The 17,153-nt window shown below is 42.4% G+C and overlaps 1 protein-coding gene across 2 annotated transcripts in view; it reads right to left on the bottom strand.

Moving 5' to 3' along the window:
* Nucleotides 1–199, bottom strand: part of Map2k4 (mitogen-activated protein kinase kinase 4) — a 99,000-nt gene extending 98,801 nt beyond the window's left edge. For both annotated transcript variants that reach the window (XM_042693546.1, XM_042693547.1), the window contains exon 1: nt 29–199. In XM_042693546.1, coding sequence (XP_042549480.1) covers nt 29–176 — 148 coding nt within the window. In that variant the 5' untranslated portion in view covers nt 177–199. The remainder of the gene's footprint in view (nt 1–28) is intronic.
* Between the last annotated feature and the right edge of the window lie 16,954 nt (nt 200–17,153).

Genomic DNA, 17,153 nt, shown 5'->3' with positions numbered 1-17,153 from the left:
CGGGGCCCGGCGCGCCCGCCGTCCTTACCCTGCATGCTGCTGACGGCCGGGTGGCCGGGCGCCGGAGACCCTCCAGGACCCGGGATGCCGCTGGCGTTGCCACCCCCGGAGCCGCCGCCGCCGCCGCCGCCGCCGCCGCCGCCGCCGCCGCCGCCGCTCGGGCTCGGAGCCGCCATTGTTGGGAGTGAGGAGCCGAGCGGCGCCGCGGCGGCTGCAATGCAGCAAGCTCGGCCTCTCTCACTGGCGAGGGCGCGGCGTGCGCCCGCCCCGGCCACGCCCCCTGGCCACGCCCCCGGAGCGGCGCAAGCCACGCCTCCCCGGACACGCCTCCGCCAGGACCCACACACAGCCAGGCGCTGTGGGTGATGAGCTTCCCTGGCCCAGACAGACAGCCCCCCACCTGGGTCAGACAGCGGGTGTGCCAGGCAGTCTCCGGCCCTGGTGGTGTGCAGAATCAGAAGCGTGGGGGAGAAGAGCAGATTGGTAGCTTCCATCATGCCTACAGAGGCCTAGGATCCCCTAAAAGTAGGACAGTCCTTGGAAACTCAGAACCCAACATCAGAATGGTAACACTGAAAGCCATCTGTCTCAGTGCGGTGCTCCGTGTCCAGTCTCTGATTCGTCACTTCCCGAGGAAAATCAGCTTCAGCTGTGGTACCAACCCTGGCCCAGACTAAGTGTCAGAGGAGGTTGCGGGGAAGGAGGGCTAGAAGACCCCAGGGCTGTCACTGTAATCCTAGCTACTCAGGAGGCTGAGATCTGGGCTGAGGTTCAAAGAAAGAAGTCCTCAAACCCTTATCTCCAAGTTACCACCAAAAAGCCACAAGTGGAGCTGTGGCTCAACTGGTAGAGTGCTAGCTTTGAGCAGGAAAAAAAAAAAGCTTAAGGAACAGCGTTTCAGGCTCTGAGTTCATGCTTCAGTACTGTTTCCCCCCCTCCCCAATAAATCCATCCAAGCTGTTCAGCACAGAATATAGACTAAAATTCTATCTTCATCTCCTGCCTAATGCTCATAGAAGAGGAACGGGAGCAGTTTAGAAGGTGGTTATCAAAACATAAATACAGCTTGCCCAGAATTATGGGGGAAATGGATGCAGAGTAATAAGGAACTCCCTCCCCATACAATATAGTAATTCCATTGGCTTGGAAACTTTGGCAAACTGAGAAATGGTATAATAGTCCCCTCCTCAAATCTGATGGCCATGTTCCAAATGCTGTATCCTGTCACCAGCAGACATTAGAGGCAAGATAACCAGATATCAGACAGTTTTATTAAGCAATCTTCAGAAAGTTATTCTGATGCCTGCACTAGTGTTTCTAACCTGCTCCTATTATCTGATGGTGATTGTGCTGTGTGTCATCTCATTTCTTATTTGCAGTTCCTAGAATTCAGAGTGCTGCCAGTAAATGGCTTGGATGCTGGGACCTAGTGTCTCATTTCTGTAATCCTACTGACTCAGGAGGCTGAGATCTGAAGATCAAAGTACAAAGCCAGCCTGATCAGATAAAGCCAAGAGACTCATGTCTCCAGTAACCAGAAAAGGAAGGAAGGAAGGAAGGATAGTGAACGTGAGGATGTGGCTCAAGTAGTAGAGAGCCAGCTCTGGGTGAAAAAGCCAGACAAGAGCTCAAGACCCTGAGTTCAAGCCCCAATACTGGTACAAGACAGACAAACAGACAGGCATGCAGACAGCCAGAAAGAAGGAAAGGAGAGGGGGAAAGGGAGAGGGAGGGAAGGAAGAAGAAGGAAGGGAAGGAAGGAAGGAAGGAAGGAAGGAAGGAAGGAAGGAAGGAAGGAAGGAAGGAAAGAAGGAAGGAAGGAAGGAAGGAAGGGAAGGAGGAAGGAAGGGAGGGAGGGAGGGAGGGAGGGAGGGAGGATGACTTTTCTCACCCTATAAGCACCAAGAGTTCTCTACTTGTATTCTTTGACATGGGTAATTGACATACCAGTTCATGTATGATGCTTAAATTAAACCTCCTTTTGCAATGAAACATATTTCTTTAATAAGACCTAAATATATATTTATTTAAGAGAAATCCCCCCATAGGCAATAAATACTTGAAGCTATGCAACTAGTGGAATAGTTACATTTTCCCACTATTGTCTTGAAGTATGTACAAGTTGTTCAAACAGAGTTTAAGTGAGTTTTTTTAAGTTGATCTGAGAGAGTGAAAATGTGAGAAAAACATGTAAGTGACAAGCAAATCTAAGCAAATGCATTAAGCAAAATTGAATTAAGAGCAATATGCAACTAACCAGGTTATTGGGTTATTTGTATAATCCTGGACTCCTGATGAAACAGACATATACTTAACACTGCTTTGGGTATTATAAATGAAAAGATAGGAACCAAAGATAAGGTGGGTGCTGGTGGCACATGCCTGTAATCCTAGCTACTCAGGAACCTGAGAACTACAAATCAAGGTTCAAAGCCAGCTAAGGCAGCAAAGTCCACAAGATTCTTATCTCCAATTAACCACCAAAAACCTAGAAGTGGAGGTAAACCTCAAGTAGTAAAGTACCAGACTTAAGCAAAAAAATCTAAAAGACAGTACCCATACCCTGAGTTCAAACTCCAAGACTCATACACACACACACACACACACACACACACACACACACACACACACCTACAACAATAACAACAAAGGAAAACTACAAAAAGAAATACGTGAGTATAGGACAAACCAACAGAGGACTTTGGCTTTGTTTAAAAGGATAAAACTATCCTTTCTTACTTTTCATATGTTTATATTTTTCTTGCAGATGTGTGTTTTGCATTTGTTTACACGTCCCCACTCCCTTCCACACACACCACCAATTCCTAACCTCCAGGACTGTGACTGTGTTTGGAGACAGGCTTTTCAAAGGTGTAATTAATCAAGATGCACTGTACTCAGAAACTGATGTGTTCAATTGAAACCCCTTTGTATAACTGCTTAGAGATATAAATAAATAAATAATAAAACTTAATGGCAAGCCAGGTGCTGGTGGCTCACACCTGTTATCCAGCTACTCAGGAGATCTGAGTGATCACGGTTCAAAGCCAGTCCAAGCAGGAAAGTCTGTGAGACCCTTATCTTCGATACACCACCAGAAAACGGATGTTGCACTGTGGCTCAAATGGGTAGAGCACTAACGTTGAACTGAAGAGCTGAGGGACAGTGCCCAGGCCCAGAGTCCAAGCCCCATGACCAACCAAAAAAAAAAAAAGAAAACAATGTAATAATACCAAATTTATTATTATATATTATATGTTATATATTATTACATTACCATATATCTCCCCAAATAGTTAATTCAGATGTAAAAAGTCATATAGGTTGGCCTTAATCCAATACAACTGCTGTTCCTGTAAAGGAGCCTGGAACACAGATACACACAGAAGGAGATTTAGGTGACTATCATAGGAGAAGATAGTGCACCACAAGCCAAGAAGAGAAATCAACTTGGGAGAAATCAACTTTCCATCACTTTCAGGCTTCCATCCTTAGCACTATGGACAAATAGAGCTCTGTTGTATAAGCACCCTAATCTATGTTGTTTTGTTACAGTACCTCTAATAACTGAAGCTATACATTTTTTAAAGAATTGTTTAAAAGAAGTTTACCTTTTGGGAGATAATAATAGCACTGGCATCATGTTTGAGGAGATGGGAAGAAAACTAGGCAATATGTATAAATAACCAGAAAATTCACATCTATTGGTGATCCTTAAAGAAATTCTCAAATGGGCCTAACTCTTTAGAGTCTGGTCTGCTAGGTACTGTTTCCCACCAAAAGATTGGCATGAGAGATTAACATTGTTGCTAAGAGCAAAGCATGGAAAGATAAAAGTATGCTGTCCAGAGAGAGACATGTAATGTTGATATCTCCCCTGCCTAGAGAGCCTTTGTTAAGAAAGGCTTGCTGCTTGCTAGCTTCTCTTTAATATGTCTCAGTGGTTAGATTAAGAACACATTTTTGGGCTGGGAAGGTGGTTCAGTAGTAGAGTGCTTGCCTTGCATGCATGAGGCCCTGGGTTCAATTCCTCAGCACCACATATGCATCAAAACCTAGAAGTAGTGCTGTGGCTCACGTAGTAAAGCGCTAGCCTTAAACTGAAGAGCTGAGGGACAGCACCCAGGCCCAGAGTTCAGGCCCCACAACCAACCAAAAAAAAAATACATTTTTTACTTCTTGTTCCAAAAATAAAAAGTAACTTACAAAAATATGTCACCTTAGAAACCTAAATTCAGCCTGTAGGACATTAATCTGAAGCTTCAAATACCTCCATGTGGCTGAAACAGTGGTCAGACAGTTCCTTTAAGGGCTCAGCAGTTGACATTGAGCAAAATTCAGTTCCAATTCACCCTCAAATGACCAGGACTCAAGATAAGGCCAGCTAATGACTAATGGGCACGGGGCTGTGCAGGTTTCTGTGCATCATTTGAGCACCATGTTTAACTGGAAATATAGGCCGTGTACGAAGTTTGACCTATTTCTACCATCAAAACAACCAGAGTTTCAGCCAGGCACTGGTGGCTCATGCCTGTATTCTTAGCTATTCAAGAGGCTGACATCTGAAGATATTTGTTCAAAGCCAGCTCCTATCTCTGATTAACCACCAGAAAGCCAGAAGTAGAAATGTGGCTCAAGTGGTAGAATGCTGGCACTGAACAAAAAAGCTCAGGGAAAGCATCCAGGCCCTGAGTTCAAGCTCCAAGACTGGCACAAAAAAATAAATAAAATAAAAAGAACCAAAGTTTCAGCCAGATTCAGGTGGGCTAGTAATCGTCATGTATACATATAAACTTTTTAGACAAATATTTATAAGCATTATTTATAAAAAATAAAAGAATGCAAGTATCATACTCATAAGTCACTAGTCCCAAAGAAATGTCATATTTATAGTATTACTTATTATCTGACCAAATACAAATATATTCAAAAAGATATGATCTTATGCTGCTGGAATTACACTCAAATCTGATTCTGTATTATATATTCTCTGTTCTAACTCTACTTTGAGTTTAGAGAGGAAGAAACAGAAGGAAGAAGGGGTAAAATAAACGAAGGGAAAAAGAAAGTATGTGGGGGCATCAAGGTATCTACCTTTAACTCCAGCGTGTAGGACAGTAGGGCCTGAGGATACCAAGTTTGAGATCACAGTGAGACCTGGTGTAATCAAGAAAGATAATCAAAAACAAGAAAGTGCTTCTGTTACAGCAGGTCATTTGGGAATTGGCTGGGAAGGTAATGGATAGAGTTCGTTGTTTGGGTGCCTGTCTTGTTGTTCATCAAGGGACAATATTTGGCTTGAGTTTATTGACACTTGTTTTATTGGATCTTACTGATAACAGCTTTCTTGAACCATTCTTCCTAAGCTATAGTTAGATCACTGAAAGTGTACAATACATCAGATTTTAGAATATTTAGGAAGTTGGGCAACCATCACAACCATCGGGTTTAGAGCAATTTCATCAACCCCAAAAGAAATACTATATTCTTTACAGTCATTCTCCAGTGGCCCTCAATCATCCCACCCCAACAGTAAGCAACAAACCACTAATCTACATTCTAATTTGTTCGCTTGTGCTGGTACTGAGGCTTGTACTCAAGACCGTTCAATCTTAGCTTTTTTGCTTAAGGCTAGAGCTCTATCACTTGAGCTATACCTCTACTTTCAGAAGTTTTCTGGTTAATTGGCACTAAGGGCTTCCAGCATTTGTGTGACTGAGTGGGTGCTGAATCAAGATCCTCAGAACTCAGTCTCCTCTGTAGCTAGGATTACAGGCTTCTGTAATAGAGTTGCCTTTTCTGTACATTCCATATAAATGGAGCCATATATCTGGTGGGCTTTTGTGACTAATTTCTTTTCACATGTTTTTAAAGGTTCACTCAGGTCATAACATGTATCAGTACTTCACCCCTTTCTATACCTGGAGATATACAAATTACAAATGTGCACATTTGAGCCGGGCACTGGTGGCTCATGCCTGTAATCCCAGCTACTCAGGAGGCTGAGATCTGAGGATCTTGGTTCAAAGCCAGCCTGAGCAGCAAAGGTGGTGAGACTCTTATCTCCAATAGATCACTAGAAAACAGGAAGTGGCGCTGTGGCTCAAGTGATAGAGCACTCGCCTTGAGCTGAAGAGCGCAGGGACAGTGCCCAGGCCCAGAATTCAAGCCCCACAACCAACCAAAAAAAAAAAAAAAAAAGTGCACATTTGTATATTTGTACTTGGATAGATATTTTGGATTGTTACCACTTTTGGGGTTACTATGAATAATTCTGAAGTGAATATTTGTGCACAAGTTCTCCTGGGGACATGTTTTCATGTTTTTAGTTCTCTTGTGTACATGTCTAGCAGTGGAATTGATGGATCTTATAGTCCCTGTTTAATTTAACCATTTGAAGAACTACCAGAATCTTTCCCACAGTGGCTGAATCATTATGAGAAGTCCAGTTTCTATACACACACACACACACACACACACACACACACATGCAGGCATTTACACACATAGGCACACATGCACATACACAAGGCCAATGACGGTTAGTATCATACAGAAATTATACACTGTAATTGAAGCATTTCAATGACAATATCCACGAACCTGGACATTAGCAGACATTGTATCTTTTATAAATTAAGATTAAACATGCTTGTTTCCAGAAGAGCTACCAATAAACTCTTTTTTTTTAATTGTGAAAATACTGTACAGAGGGGTTACAATTACATGGGCAAGGTAATGAGTACATTTCTTATCAAGCAAGAGCTACCAATAAACTCTTGTGACCATCTGCTGATCTCTACTGATACAATAAGACCATCAAATTGAATCAATCAGAGTTCAGGAAAGCCTTCTTTCTAAGCCATAGGTTCAAGATGCTGGCTCTCTTCAAATACTGTAGTGTGAGTAATTACAATCTCAGTAACTGATGAAACACTTTATCAGCAGAGTACATTAAGAGCTTGTTGCTCAAAACAGGAAATTTTCTAGTTTGGGAATGTGGGAAAGAACTGCATATATAAATGATTCAACCACTGTGGGAAAAGAATCTTTTAAAATCCAAAATGGAGGGGCTGGAAAGGTGGCTCAGTGGTAGAGTGCTTGCCTTACATGCATGAGGCCCTGGGTTCAATTCCTCAGCACGACATAAGCAGAAAAAGCAGGAAGTAATGCTGTGGCTCAAATGGTAGGGCGCTAGCCTTGAGCTGAAGAGCTGAGGGACAGCGCCCAGGCCCAGAGTTCAGGCCCCACGACCGGACCCCCCCCCAAAAAAAAATCCAGAATGGAGGTGAGGGCATGGCTCAATTGGTAGAGGCCCTGCCTATCAAGGAGGAGTCCTCAAATTCCATATTGCCAACAAAAGCCACTAAAAGCTGAAAAATATACAAATTAAAATCGCATTGAGATGCAATTTCTCAAGAATATGATGACTATAGACATCTATAGTATGAACCTAGCAAGGAAAGTTGTGTATTTGGTCGAACTGAATGAATTTAGCAATGGCTGTCATATTTGCAAATGTCTATGGGCCTTTAACTCAGCACTCAACTTTTCTAGAAGCTTCTTCATACGAATACTTTAACAAACAGCATATGCATATTATTATCGAGCATGGTATTTTTATAATGAAATATTAGAATGAATTTAAGTGTCCTTGAGTTAGAGAGCAGTGGGGTGAAAGGAGGGGGGGGGTCTTCATGTAGAGACATGGGATGATTGCCAATAAATCAGAGGCAATCTAACTAGTATAGGTGACAAAAATCCAGATGAAGAGCACTACTTACTACTATTTGTATAAAAGTGGAGAAGTATGTTTTTAACATACGCAAACTTGTTTCAAAGTATATTTGCATGATGACCAAAATCTGGGAACATTGGTTCTGTCTCTAGGGAGATGAACCAGATGATGACAGAGGCTTAAGAGACTTTGCATTTTATTCTGTTCCTCCATAGACTGTGAATATAAACAATGCAATGCTTAGTGAAAATCAATAAGTTAATATGTTACTAAATCAGGAATGATAATTGACTGCTTTTTTGTCTTTCCAATAAGTGTGTGTGTGTGTGTGTTGGTACTGGGGCTTGAACTCAGAGACTGGGTGCCGTCCCTTAGTTTTTAAGTGCTCTACCACTTAAGCTATACCTCCACTTCTGGCTTTTTGGTAGTTAATTGGAGATAAGAGCCTCACAGACTTTAATTCTCAAATCTCAATCACCTGAGTAGGTAGGATTACAAGCATGAGCCACTGTTTTAGTTGTTGTTATTTGCTACTGGGGATTTGTCAGTACTGGGATTTGACAGCGGAGCTTCATACTTACCAGGTAAATATTCTATCATTTAAACAATGATCTCAACTCCTTTTGCTTTAGCTATGTTTAAGATAGAGTTACACTTTTGCCTATGCAGCCTTGATCTACAATCCTTCTATGTCTACCTCTAGAGTAGCTAGGATTGCAGGCATGCACAACTTCACCCAGTTCATATATTTATAATCTTTTATTCTGACGTAAAGTTTTTGAAGTCAGGTACTGGTGGCTTATGCCTGTAATCCTAGATACTAAGGAGTCTGAGATCTGCGGATTGCAGTTCAAAGTCAGCCTGGACAGGAAAAGCCAGACTCTTATCTCCAATTAACCACACACACACAGAGAGAGAGAGAGAGAGAGAGAGAGAGAGCTAAAGGTGGAACTGTGGCTCAACTGGTAGATCAATAATCTTGAGCAAAAAATCTCAGGAACAGTACCCAGGCCCTGAGTTCAAGCTTCAGGACTGACACAAAAAATAAAAAAATAAAGGTTTCAGAAAAGTCTGCTTTATTAAAAACAAAAATTACTCTCTTTTTTTGTGCCAGTCTTGGGGCTTGAACTAGGACCTGGGCACTGTCCCTGAGCTTTTTTTGTTCAAGGCTAGCCCTCTACCATTTGAGCCATAGTGCCATTTCTGGCTTTTTCTGTTGATGTGGTACTGAGGAATTGAACCCAGGGCTTCATAGATGCTAGGCAAGCACTCTACCACTAAGCCGCATTCCCAGCCTTACCCCTTTTCCTTAAATGCTATATTACTTACATCATACCTTTCTTTTCTTTAATCACCAGAAAAGTATTGTACTGAGGTTTTATCATCACCTCACATTCAATGTGAATGGCAAACAATTATATGAAACAGAAATTTAAAATACTATAAAATATATTTAGTCTATGCTTATTATTGATTGACTGAGGTAAGGTCTAAAGTATCCCTGTATCCTAGGCTGGTTGTGAACATGATATGTAAACCAGGCTGGCCTCAAACTCAAGATCCTTCTGTCTTATCCCTCTGAGTGCTGGGGTTATAGATGTGCACAAGCATGTCTGGCTTTCTAAGCTACCTTCTCTTAATAACACACACACACACACACACACACACACACACACACACACACACACACACACACACACCATCCTTTAGCTATATTTTCCCTGTATCACAAGTCCCTATGCTCCAATTCTAAGAATTTTTTTATTTTAATTTTTTCCAATCCTGGGGCTTGAACCCAGGGCCTGGGCACTGTCCCTGAGCTTCTTTTGCTCAAGCCTAGCACTCTACCATTTCGGCCACAGTGCCACTTCAGCCTTTTTTGTTTATGTGGTACTGAGATTGAACCCAGGGCTTCATGTATGCTAGGCAAGCACTGTACCACAAAGCTACGTTTCCAGTCCCGAGAATATGTTTTTAAATAGCTTAGTTTAGTTTTGTAGTTTTCAAGAAGTAATGTTAAGAGATTTATCTCTTTTCCCTCTCAGTCATTGTCAGGCATGATTTTTAAAAACCATGATTTTAGAAAATAACACAGGACTGGGGTTTGTAGTTTAGTGATAGAGTGCTTACATATCTTATTGGGACCCCGGATTTGATCCCTAGCACTGCAAAAATAAATGAGTAAAATAAAAACAACATAGAGCTGGGTAGAACATCGCCAAAGGAGCCTGTTTTCTACAGGTCACCATGATGCAACTAGGGACAAAAATGACCTTTGGGGCAAGAAAAGACTGTGGCTGCCCTGAGGTCCCTTTGCAACCCTAGAGCAAGAGGTTCTGGGACTAGCCCTGCAAGGACAGTGGATCCTGAAGCCATTGTCAACAACAGTTTGATTCTCTGAGCACATCTCATGGGTGGAGGAAAGTTAACTCAATTTCCCAGCTATGAGGTATCTATCTGGCTGCAGTAACAGGCTGGTCTCCAGCAGCCAGTGAACTGTGGTATAAGAAACATGGCAAGAACAGCATCTTGCTCAGTCTACAGAAGCCAGTTTTGTTTCTTTCCCTGCATACAGGCAAGGCCCTCTGGCCACAAAGCCCTCAGGCATCCCCAGTAGGCACAAACATAAGGCATCCTAATCTCCTGTTTCCAGGGGAATATTATGAAGCAATTATGTCCAAATACTTTTGTGGGCCATATGATGGTTATGTACTGAAACTATTTTAAAAGATTGTCAGACTTGTGTTGAACTTCAATATGCATACATCATGACAACACTTTCCATTGCTAAGTAAGAAAAAAAATATTATTATTTTTTTGCCAATCCTGGGGCTTGAACTCAGGGCCTGGGCACTGTCCCTGAGCTTCTTTTTTTTAAATTTTTATTTTTTTGGGTCTGGTTATGGGGCCTAAATTCTGGGCCTGGGCACTGTCCCTCAGCTCTTCAGTTCAAGACTAGAGCTCTACCACTTGAGCCACAGCACCACTTCCAGCTTTTTTTTTCTGCTTACGTGGTGCTGAGGAATCAAACCCAGGGCCTCATGCATGCAAGGCAAGTGCTCTACCACTGAGCCACCTTCCCAGCCCTCCCTGAGCTTCTTTTGCTCAAGGCTAGCACTCTACCACTTGAGCCACAGCACCACTTTTGGCTTTTTCTGTGTAGGTAGTACTGAGGAGTCAAACCCAGGACTTCATGCATGCTAGGCACTCTACCATTAAGCCACATTCCCAGCCCCAAAGGAAGAATTTTTAAACTGATAATACTTTCTGCCAGTTTCCAACTCTAGGTTTGGAAAGTAGATGTGGGCACCAGGGAAGAGAACAAAATAAAAATTTTGTAAGCTTTTGCCTAATTCTTCATAAGCAGCTTCTTTGGTTATGTGTTGTTTTCCTGCATGGACAATCAATCCACAGCTCTCTCTTATAGCCTTCTTTAAGATCTTCTAAATCAGACCACTGTGGCTGGCTAGCTTTATTGTCTTTCTCCTCTCCTAATACCACACAATGAATAGGCTATATTCTGGAAAATAAGGAACCAAAAGCAGATAAAGCACCCTGGTGTCTGGTGAATCCTTTTCTCTCTGTGTTACCTAGTGTTCAGACCTGTGGAGCTCATTAGCAGGGACAAATGACCCACTCGTCTTCTATCTCTCCAGAGGAAAATAAAGCTTACTGCTTTCATTGATCCAGGGGACCTTCAGGAACCATTGCACACTCCTGCAGACTTCTGTCAGAAGGAGATGAGTTCAATCTGGAAGATGGAATGCAGGCAGATTCTTAGCACGGGCAAGCATCCAGCTATTCCCAGCATAGGCAGCAGTCACAGATGGGGCCTCCCATGGCTCTATGGTGAAGGGAAGTGCCAGTGTTGTCTGTCAAGGTGAGTTAGAGGTCACCACCGGGCAACATCCTCACATGGTCCATCAGCAACCAGCGAGCACATCAAGCTCTCAGCCTACCAAGGACTCAGGCACTGTAAAATGAACAAGGCCCATGGAGTAGCACACAAACAGCAAAAGTCACTTAACAAAGGATCAAGAGGAAGGACATGTGGGAGTCAGAGAGGAGGAATTTTGTGTGGCAAACGGCTTAAAGGGGATGTGAGGCCTATCAGTCAAATGCCTGGATGGAACTCCCTAAAGTTGGAAGTGTCCTTGATCAATTCATGAGTAAAAGAGTTATTTATAGGGCTGGTGGTATAACAGTGGAAGAGCACTAAACAGCATGCTCTGGAGGCCATGGGTTCAATCCTCCAGAAGGGGGCTAAAATATTATATGACCTTAAATTATGCTGAAAAGTCTGTCTTCATGTTATTAAACTATACTTACACATACATTTATTTACTCACACATAATCTCTGAGTCTATCTATCCATATTAAGTATCCATCTATCTAGCCATCCATCGAATATCTATTTGTCTATCATCTGTCTACCTAATCTATGTATACATACATAGCACACAGATTTATATGTAGTATATAAATATATATGTACATATACATACATATATGTAAATGCACACAAAAGTACAAATGTGTGTACATACATATTCATTGTATTTACATATACATATATTTATACATATTAATATAAAACACTGATATATATATACACCATATATAGGTAAGGTGACATTGTTCATATATGATGAGAAATATAAATGCAGACTTCTTATAGATTTTTATTTTTAGGACAGGGTTTCAGCCAGACTCCAGTGGCTCATTCCTGTAAATCCTAGCCAGACCAGACAGACAAATCCATGAGACTCATATCTCAATTGAGTAGCAAAAAGCTGGCAGTAGAGGTGTGGCCTGGCTTAAGCGGTAGTGAGGCCCTGAGTTCAAGCCTCAGTACAAGCACCAGGGGGAATAAAAGCCTCACTCTTTAATCAATTGATCTCAAATCTCACAATCCTCAATCCCTCTCAGTACTAGGATTACAGAATGCACTACCATGCCTAGTCTTCTAGTAGACTTCTTGATATATAAAATCATTTTGCTTGCCTGTAATCCTAGATACTCAGGAGGCTAAGATCTGGGGGACATGGTTCAAAGCCAGATTGTCCATGAGACTCTTACCTCTACTTAACCAGCAAAAACTTGGAAGTGGAATGGGTTCAAGTCCTAAAGCACTACTCTTGAACACAAAATCTCAGGGAAAATACCCAGGATGTGCGTTCAGGTCCTAGGACCAGAACACACACACACACACACACACACACACACACACTATTTTTGCTGTACTTTTGGTCAGATCTAATTGGGTTGTCATTGTCATTGATTTTCATCGTGTCTGATAAAGGGCTGGAGCTAGAATTATAGTTGGAAGTTCTGCTATGTTCTTGCCGTTTGTTTGTGCCTACGTTTATGGTCTAATCTACAAACTGAGATTCCTTTGCAGGGAACTTGCGAAATGATGTGTCTGTTTTGTCAGTTAGTAGAGTTAAAACTAGGCCATATTATCCACATGTGCACTGCACCTAGTATGTGTCCACTTCAGTCTGTCTCAGACTGTTGAAGGCAAGTGAAAATGTAGGCCCTCACCAGCTTCTCAAGGGCTGGACCTCCTTTTCCCTCATGGACTCCCCTGCCCTCCCTATTCCACCCTGGGACCCAAGATGGTTCAATGTATGCCTGACGGAGAGGACCAGTCAGTCCATTACAAAGCTCAATTTCTTTCTCATCTGAAGGAGTCTAAGAACATAATGGCTTTTTAGTTATCTATTTCTCCCCAGTGAGGTAATTTTCCTTTTTCATTCTTTTTCTTCCTTCCTTCCTTCCTCCCTCCCTCCTTCCCTTCTTCCCTCCCTCCCTCCCTCCCTCCCTCCCTCCTTCCTTCCTTCCTTCCTTCCCTCCTTCCTTCCTTCCTTCCTTCCTCCCTTCCTATAATTTTATTTAGCTTCTAGTTCTTTTTTTCACTTAAAAACCGCTTTTGCTAAGGAGCGCAGACTCCTCAATGGGCCATACATTGACTAAACTTCCCATATAAAGCCTTGGACCCCTCACTTCATTTTTCGTCTGTCTTCTTTGTCTAAAATCTTTGGATCAGACTCCTGTTTAACTCTGCACACAAGCATGTTCATCTTGCCTGAAATACCTGTGTAAAAACCTGCAATACCTAAATACTTAATCTATCTCTTCCCCAACCAAAGGCACAGGAAACAAAGTTTTAAGGTCTTCCATTCCAAGATTCCTAGGTTCCCCCTCTTAGCAGTTAGTTAAGTAAATACTGTAGAAAATGATGCTTGGCCTTTAACCCTCTCATAGAATTGGAATGAGTTAGAAGAAAATGCCATTCACTTACTTAACTCTCTTCGGTTTGTCTCTCTGGTTCTAGTTTTTGCCTCTTTAACCCTTTTTGTTTTTTCCTCTTGTGTCTTTTTTTCTTCCACAGCTACCTTGGGTTCCAGAACAGTAGGACTGATGCTAAATATCTTGATGAGTGGAGCAAACTTACTCTCCACCCCCATCCCCAGGGCAGTCAGGACTTTGTTATCTTGACAGAGCTCCACCAACACAGGCTGAGATAAGATCAGACTATGGGGTGTTTAAAACTGATTATCTGTGCAAGCTCCTGGACTCTTCCTAGCTGTAAGCTGGAAGTGTCAGTCAGTATTTCCTGAAGATGGGAACAATGCCTGTTTCCCAAGGCCACCTTCAGGGAGGTCTCTCTTCTCTGCCCTTCTCTACTATTTATCTCTTGGTATATCTCTACTGTTTATCTCTTGGTGTATGGGGTAGGTGGCCAAGCTAGTCTGTTAGTCAACAGGTTGAGTAGTTGTTTCACACCCTGGGTCTTGTTGACACCTGGAATTCCTTTTCCACTAGTCAGGGTTTCAGGTACATGAACATATCCTCCTTTCCTACACTTCATTCTTTGTCTTCAATTCTTTTAAAACTGGGGCAGAGAGCCAATACTACACTGTTTCCACAACTCTTTATTAGTATATATTAATTGTACAAAGGGTTTTCATGGTGCTATTCCCACAAATGCATATAATGTACTGCAGTCCAATTCACTCCTTCTATTCCTCTTTCTTCTTCCTGCTTCCCACCCACTCTCTTTTTATGCTGGTACTGAGCTTCAACTCAGGGCCTGGGTGCTGTCTCTTAGCATTTTCGCTTAAGTTCCACTTATTGGCTTGGGTGGGGGGAGAATTGTTAATTGGAGATAAAGAGTCTCAGGGTCTTTCCTGTCCTGGCTGGCTTTGAATCTTGAGCCTCAAATCTCAGCCTCCTGAGTAGCTATGACTGCAGGAGTGTAGTGAACCTCTGGCACCCTTTTTCGTCTTTTCAAATAGTTTTTTTTTTGGGTGTGTGTTTTTCATCATTCTATTTTCTTTCTTTCTTTCTTTCTTTCTTTCTTTCTTTCTTTCTTTCTTTCTTTCTTTCTTTCTTTCTTTCTTTCTTTCTTTCTTTCTTCCTTCCTTCCTTCCTCCCTTCCTTCCTTTCTTCCTTCCTGGTCAGTCATGGGGCCTGAACTCTGGGCCTGGGCGCTGTCCCTCAGTTCTTCAGCTCAAGGCTAGAGCTCTACCACTTGAGCTACTGCACCACTTCTGGCTTTTTCTGCTTATGTGGTGCTGACAAATCAAACCCAGGGCCTCATGCATGTGAGGCACGCACTCTACCATGAGCCGCCTTCCCGGTCCGTCATCATTCTATTTTCATACATGTATAAGTTCATATTCATCCCCTTTCACATCCTCTCATTTTACTCTTCCCCTTTCCAAGGTTCCCTCTCTCAAAAATTAAAGTAAGTCCTGACTTACACACATGTCATCCTTGGGAGGTGCTCTCTAGGTTGCACACGAGAGACAACATAAAGTATTTGTCTTGCATAGTCTGGTACATTTCATTTAACAGGATGATATCCAGTTCTGTCCATTCTCCTGCAACTGTGATGTCATTCTTCTTTATGGAGAGTGTGTGTGTGACATTTCCATACATGCATGCAATGTATTCCATCAATGTCACTCCCTTTATCACTTTCTTTTATACACCACTGTCCTTAAAAATTTCAACAGTGGGGCTGGGAAGGTGGCTCAGTGGTAGAGCGCTTGCCTTGCATGCCTGAGGCCCTGGGTTCGATTCCTCAGCACCACATAAGCAAACAGAAAAAAGCCAGAAGTGACGCTGTAGCTCAAGTGGTAGAGCGCTAGCCTTGAGCTGAAGAGCTGAGGGACAGCGCCCAGTCCCAGAGTTCAGGCCCCATGACTGGACCCCTCCCCCCAAAAAATATTCAACGGTATTTATTGTCTTGTTTTCATATATGCATCAAAAGTACTTTGACCACATCGACCCTCTTTCCCTTTACTCACCTTCTCTTTTCCTGCTGCTTACTCACTTCCCAAGAGGCCCCATTTACTTCCTTGTCACTCATTCTTTTTTTTAGTGTACATTAATTGTACCATGGAACATCACAGCTTTTCACATGTGCATAGATAATATTTAATCACAGCAGCCACCTTCATTGCTCTTTTCCTCTATCCCCCACTGCCTGTATTTAACAGCTTTCGGTAAGATTCCTTATGCAATGCAATCTTTATGGGTAGATGCAGTATATGTTAATATTATTTATTTCCCTCTCCTTCACCCCTCTTTTTTTTTGTGCTGGTCCTGGTTCTTGAACTCATGGCCTGGGCACTCTCCCTGAACTTTTTTGCTCAAGTCTTCTAGTGCTTTACCAACTTGAGCCATACCTCTACATCTAGATTTTTTTTTTAGTTGTTAAATGGAGAAAGGATTGTCATAGACTTTCCTGCCTGGGCTGGCATAGAATGGTGATTCTCAGATCTCAGCCTCCTGAGGAGCTAGGATTATAGTTGTAAGCCACTGACCCTGGCTTCCTCATCTCTCTTATTGCCTTCAAACAGTGCCCTGGTTACAATCAAATACTATGTACACACACACACACACACACACACACACACACACACACCTACCTTTAAATTTTAAGTTGCCAAGGGCTAGGAAGGTGGCTCAGTGGTAGAGTGCTTGCCCCTCATTCATGAAGCCTTGGGTTCGATTCCTCAGCACTACAGAAATAGAAAAGGCTGTGGCTCAAGTGGTAGCGTGCTAGCCTTGAGCTGAAGAGTTGAGGGACAGTGCCCAGGCCTAGAGTTCAGGCCCCATGACTGACAAAAAAAAAATGTTGCCAAAATAAGGGAAAGTATGCTATACACATTTTCTTTATTGATTCAACAGTTGAAGATCAATTTGCTGTATTCCACAGTTCAGTTATTGTGAATACTGTAGCCATAAACATGTGTATGCTGGGATGTCTTAAGACTTTTCATTCCTTTGCATGTAAACACTATAAAACTCCTTTATTTTGTTTTATTTTATTAGTTCTTTCCTTTTGTCAATTGCTCAAGAGTGAACTCCCAGATTTGGACATGATACAGCCTGACTGTA

The sequence above is a fragment of the Dipodomys spectabilis genome, unplaced genomic scaffold, assembly GCF_019054845.1.
Source record: "Dipodomys spectabilis isolate Male_0828 unplaced genomic scaffold, ASM1905484v1 ptg000004l, whole genome shotgun sequence".
Lineage (NCBI taxonomy): Eukaryota > Metazoa > Chordata > Mammalia > Rodentia > Heteromyidae > Dipodomys > Dipodomys spectabilis.
The sequence above is the reverse complement of the archived record's forward strand: the minus strand, read 5'-3'. Positions and strand labels throughout refer to the sequence as shown.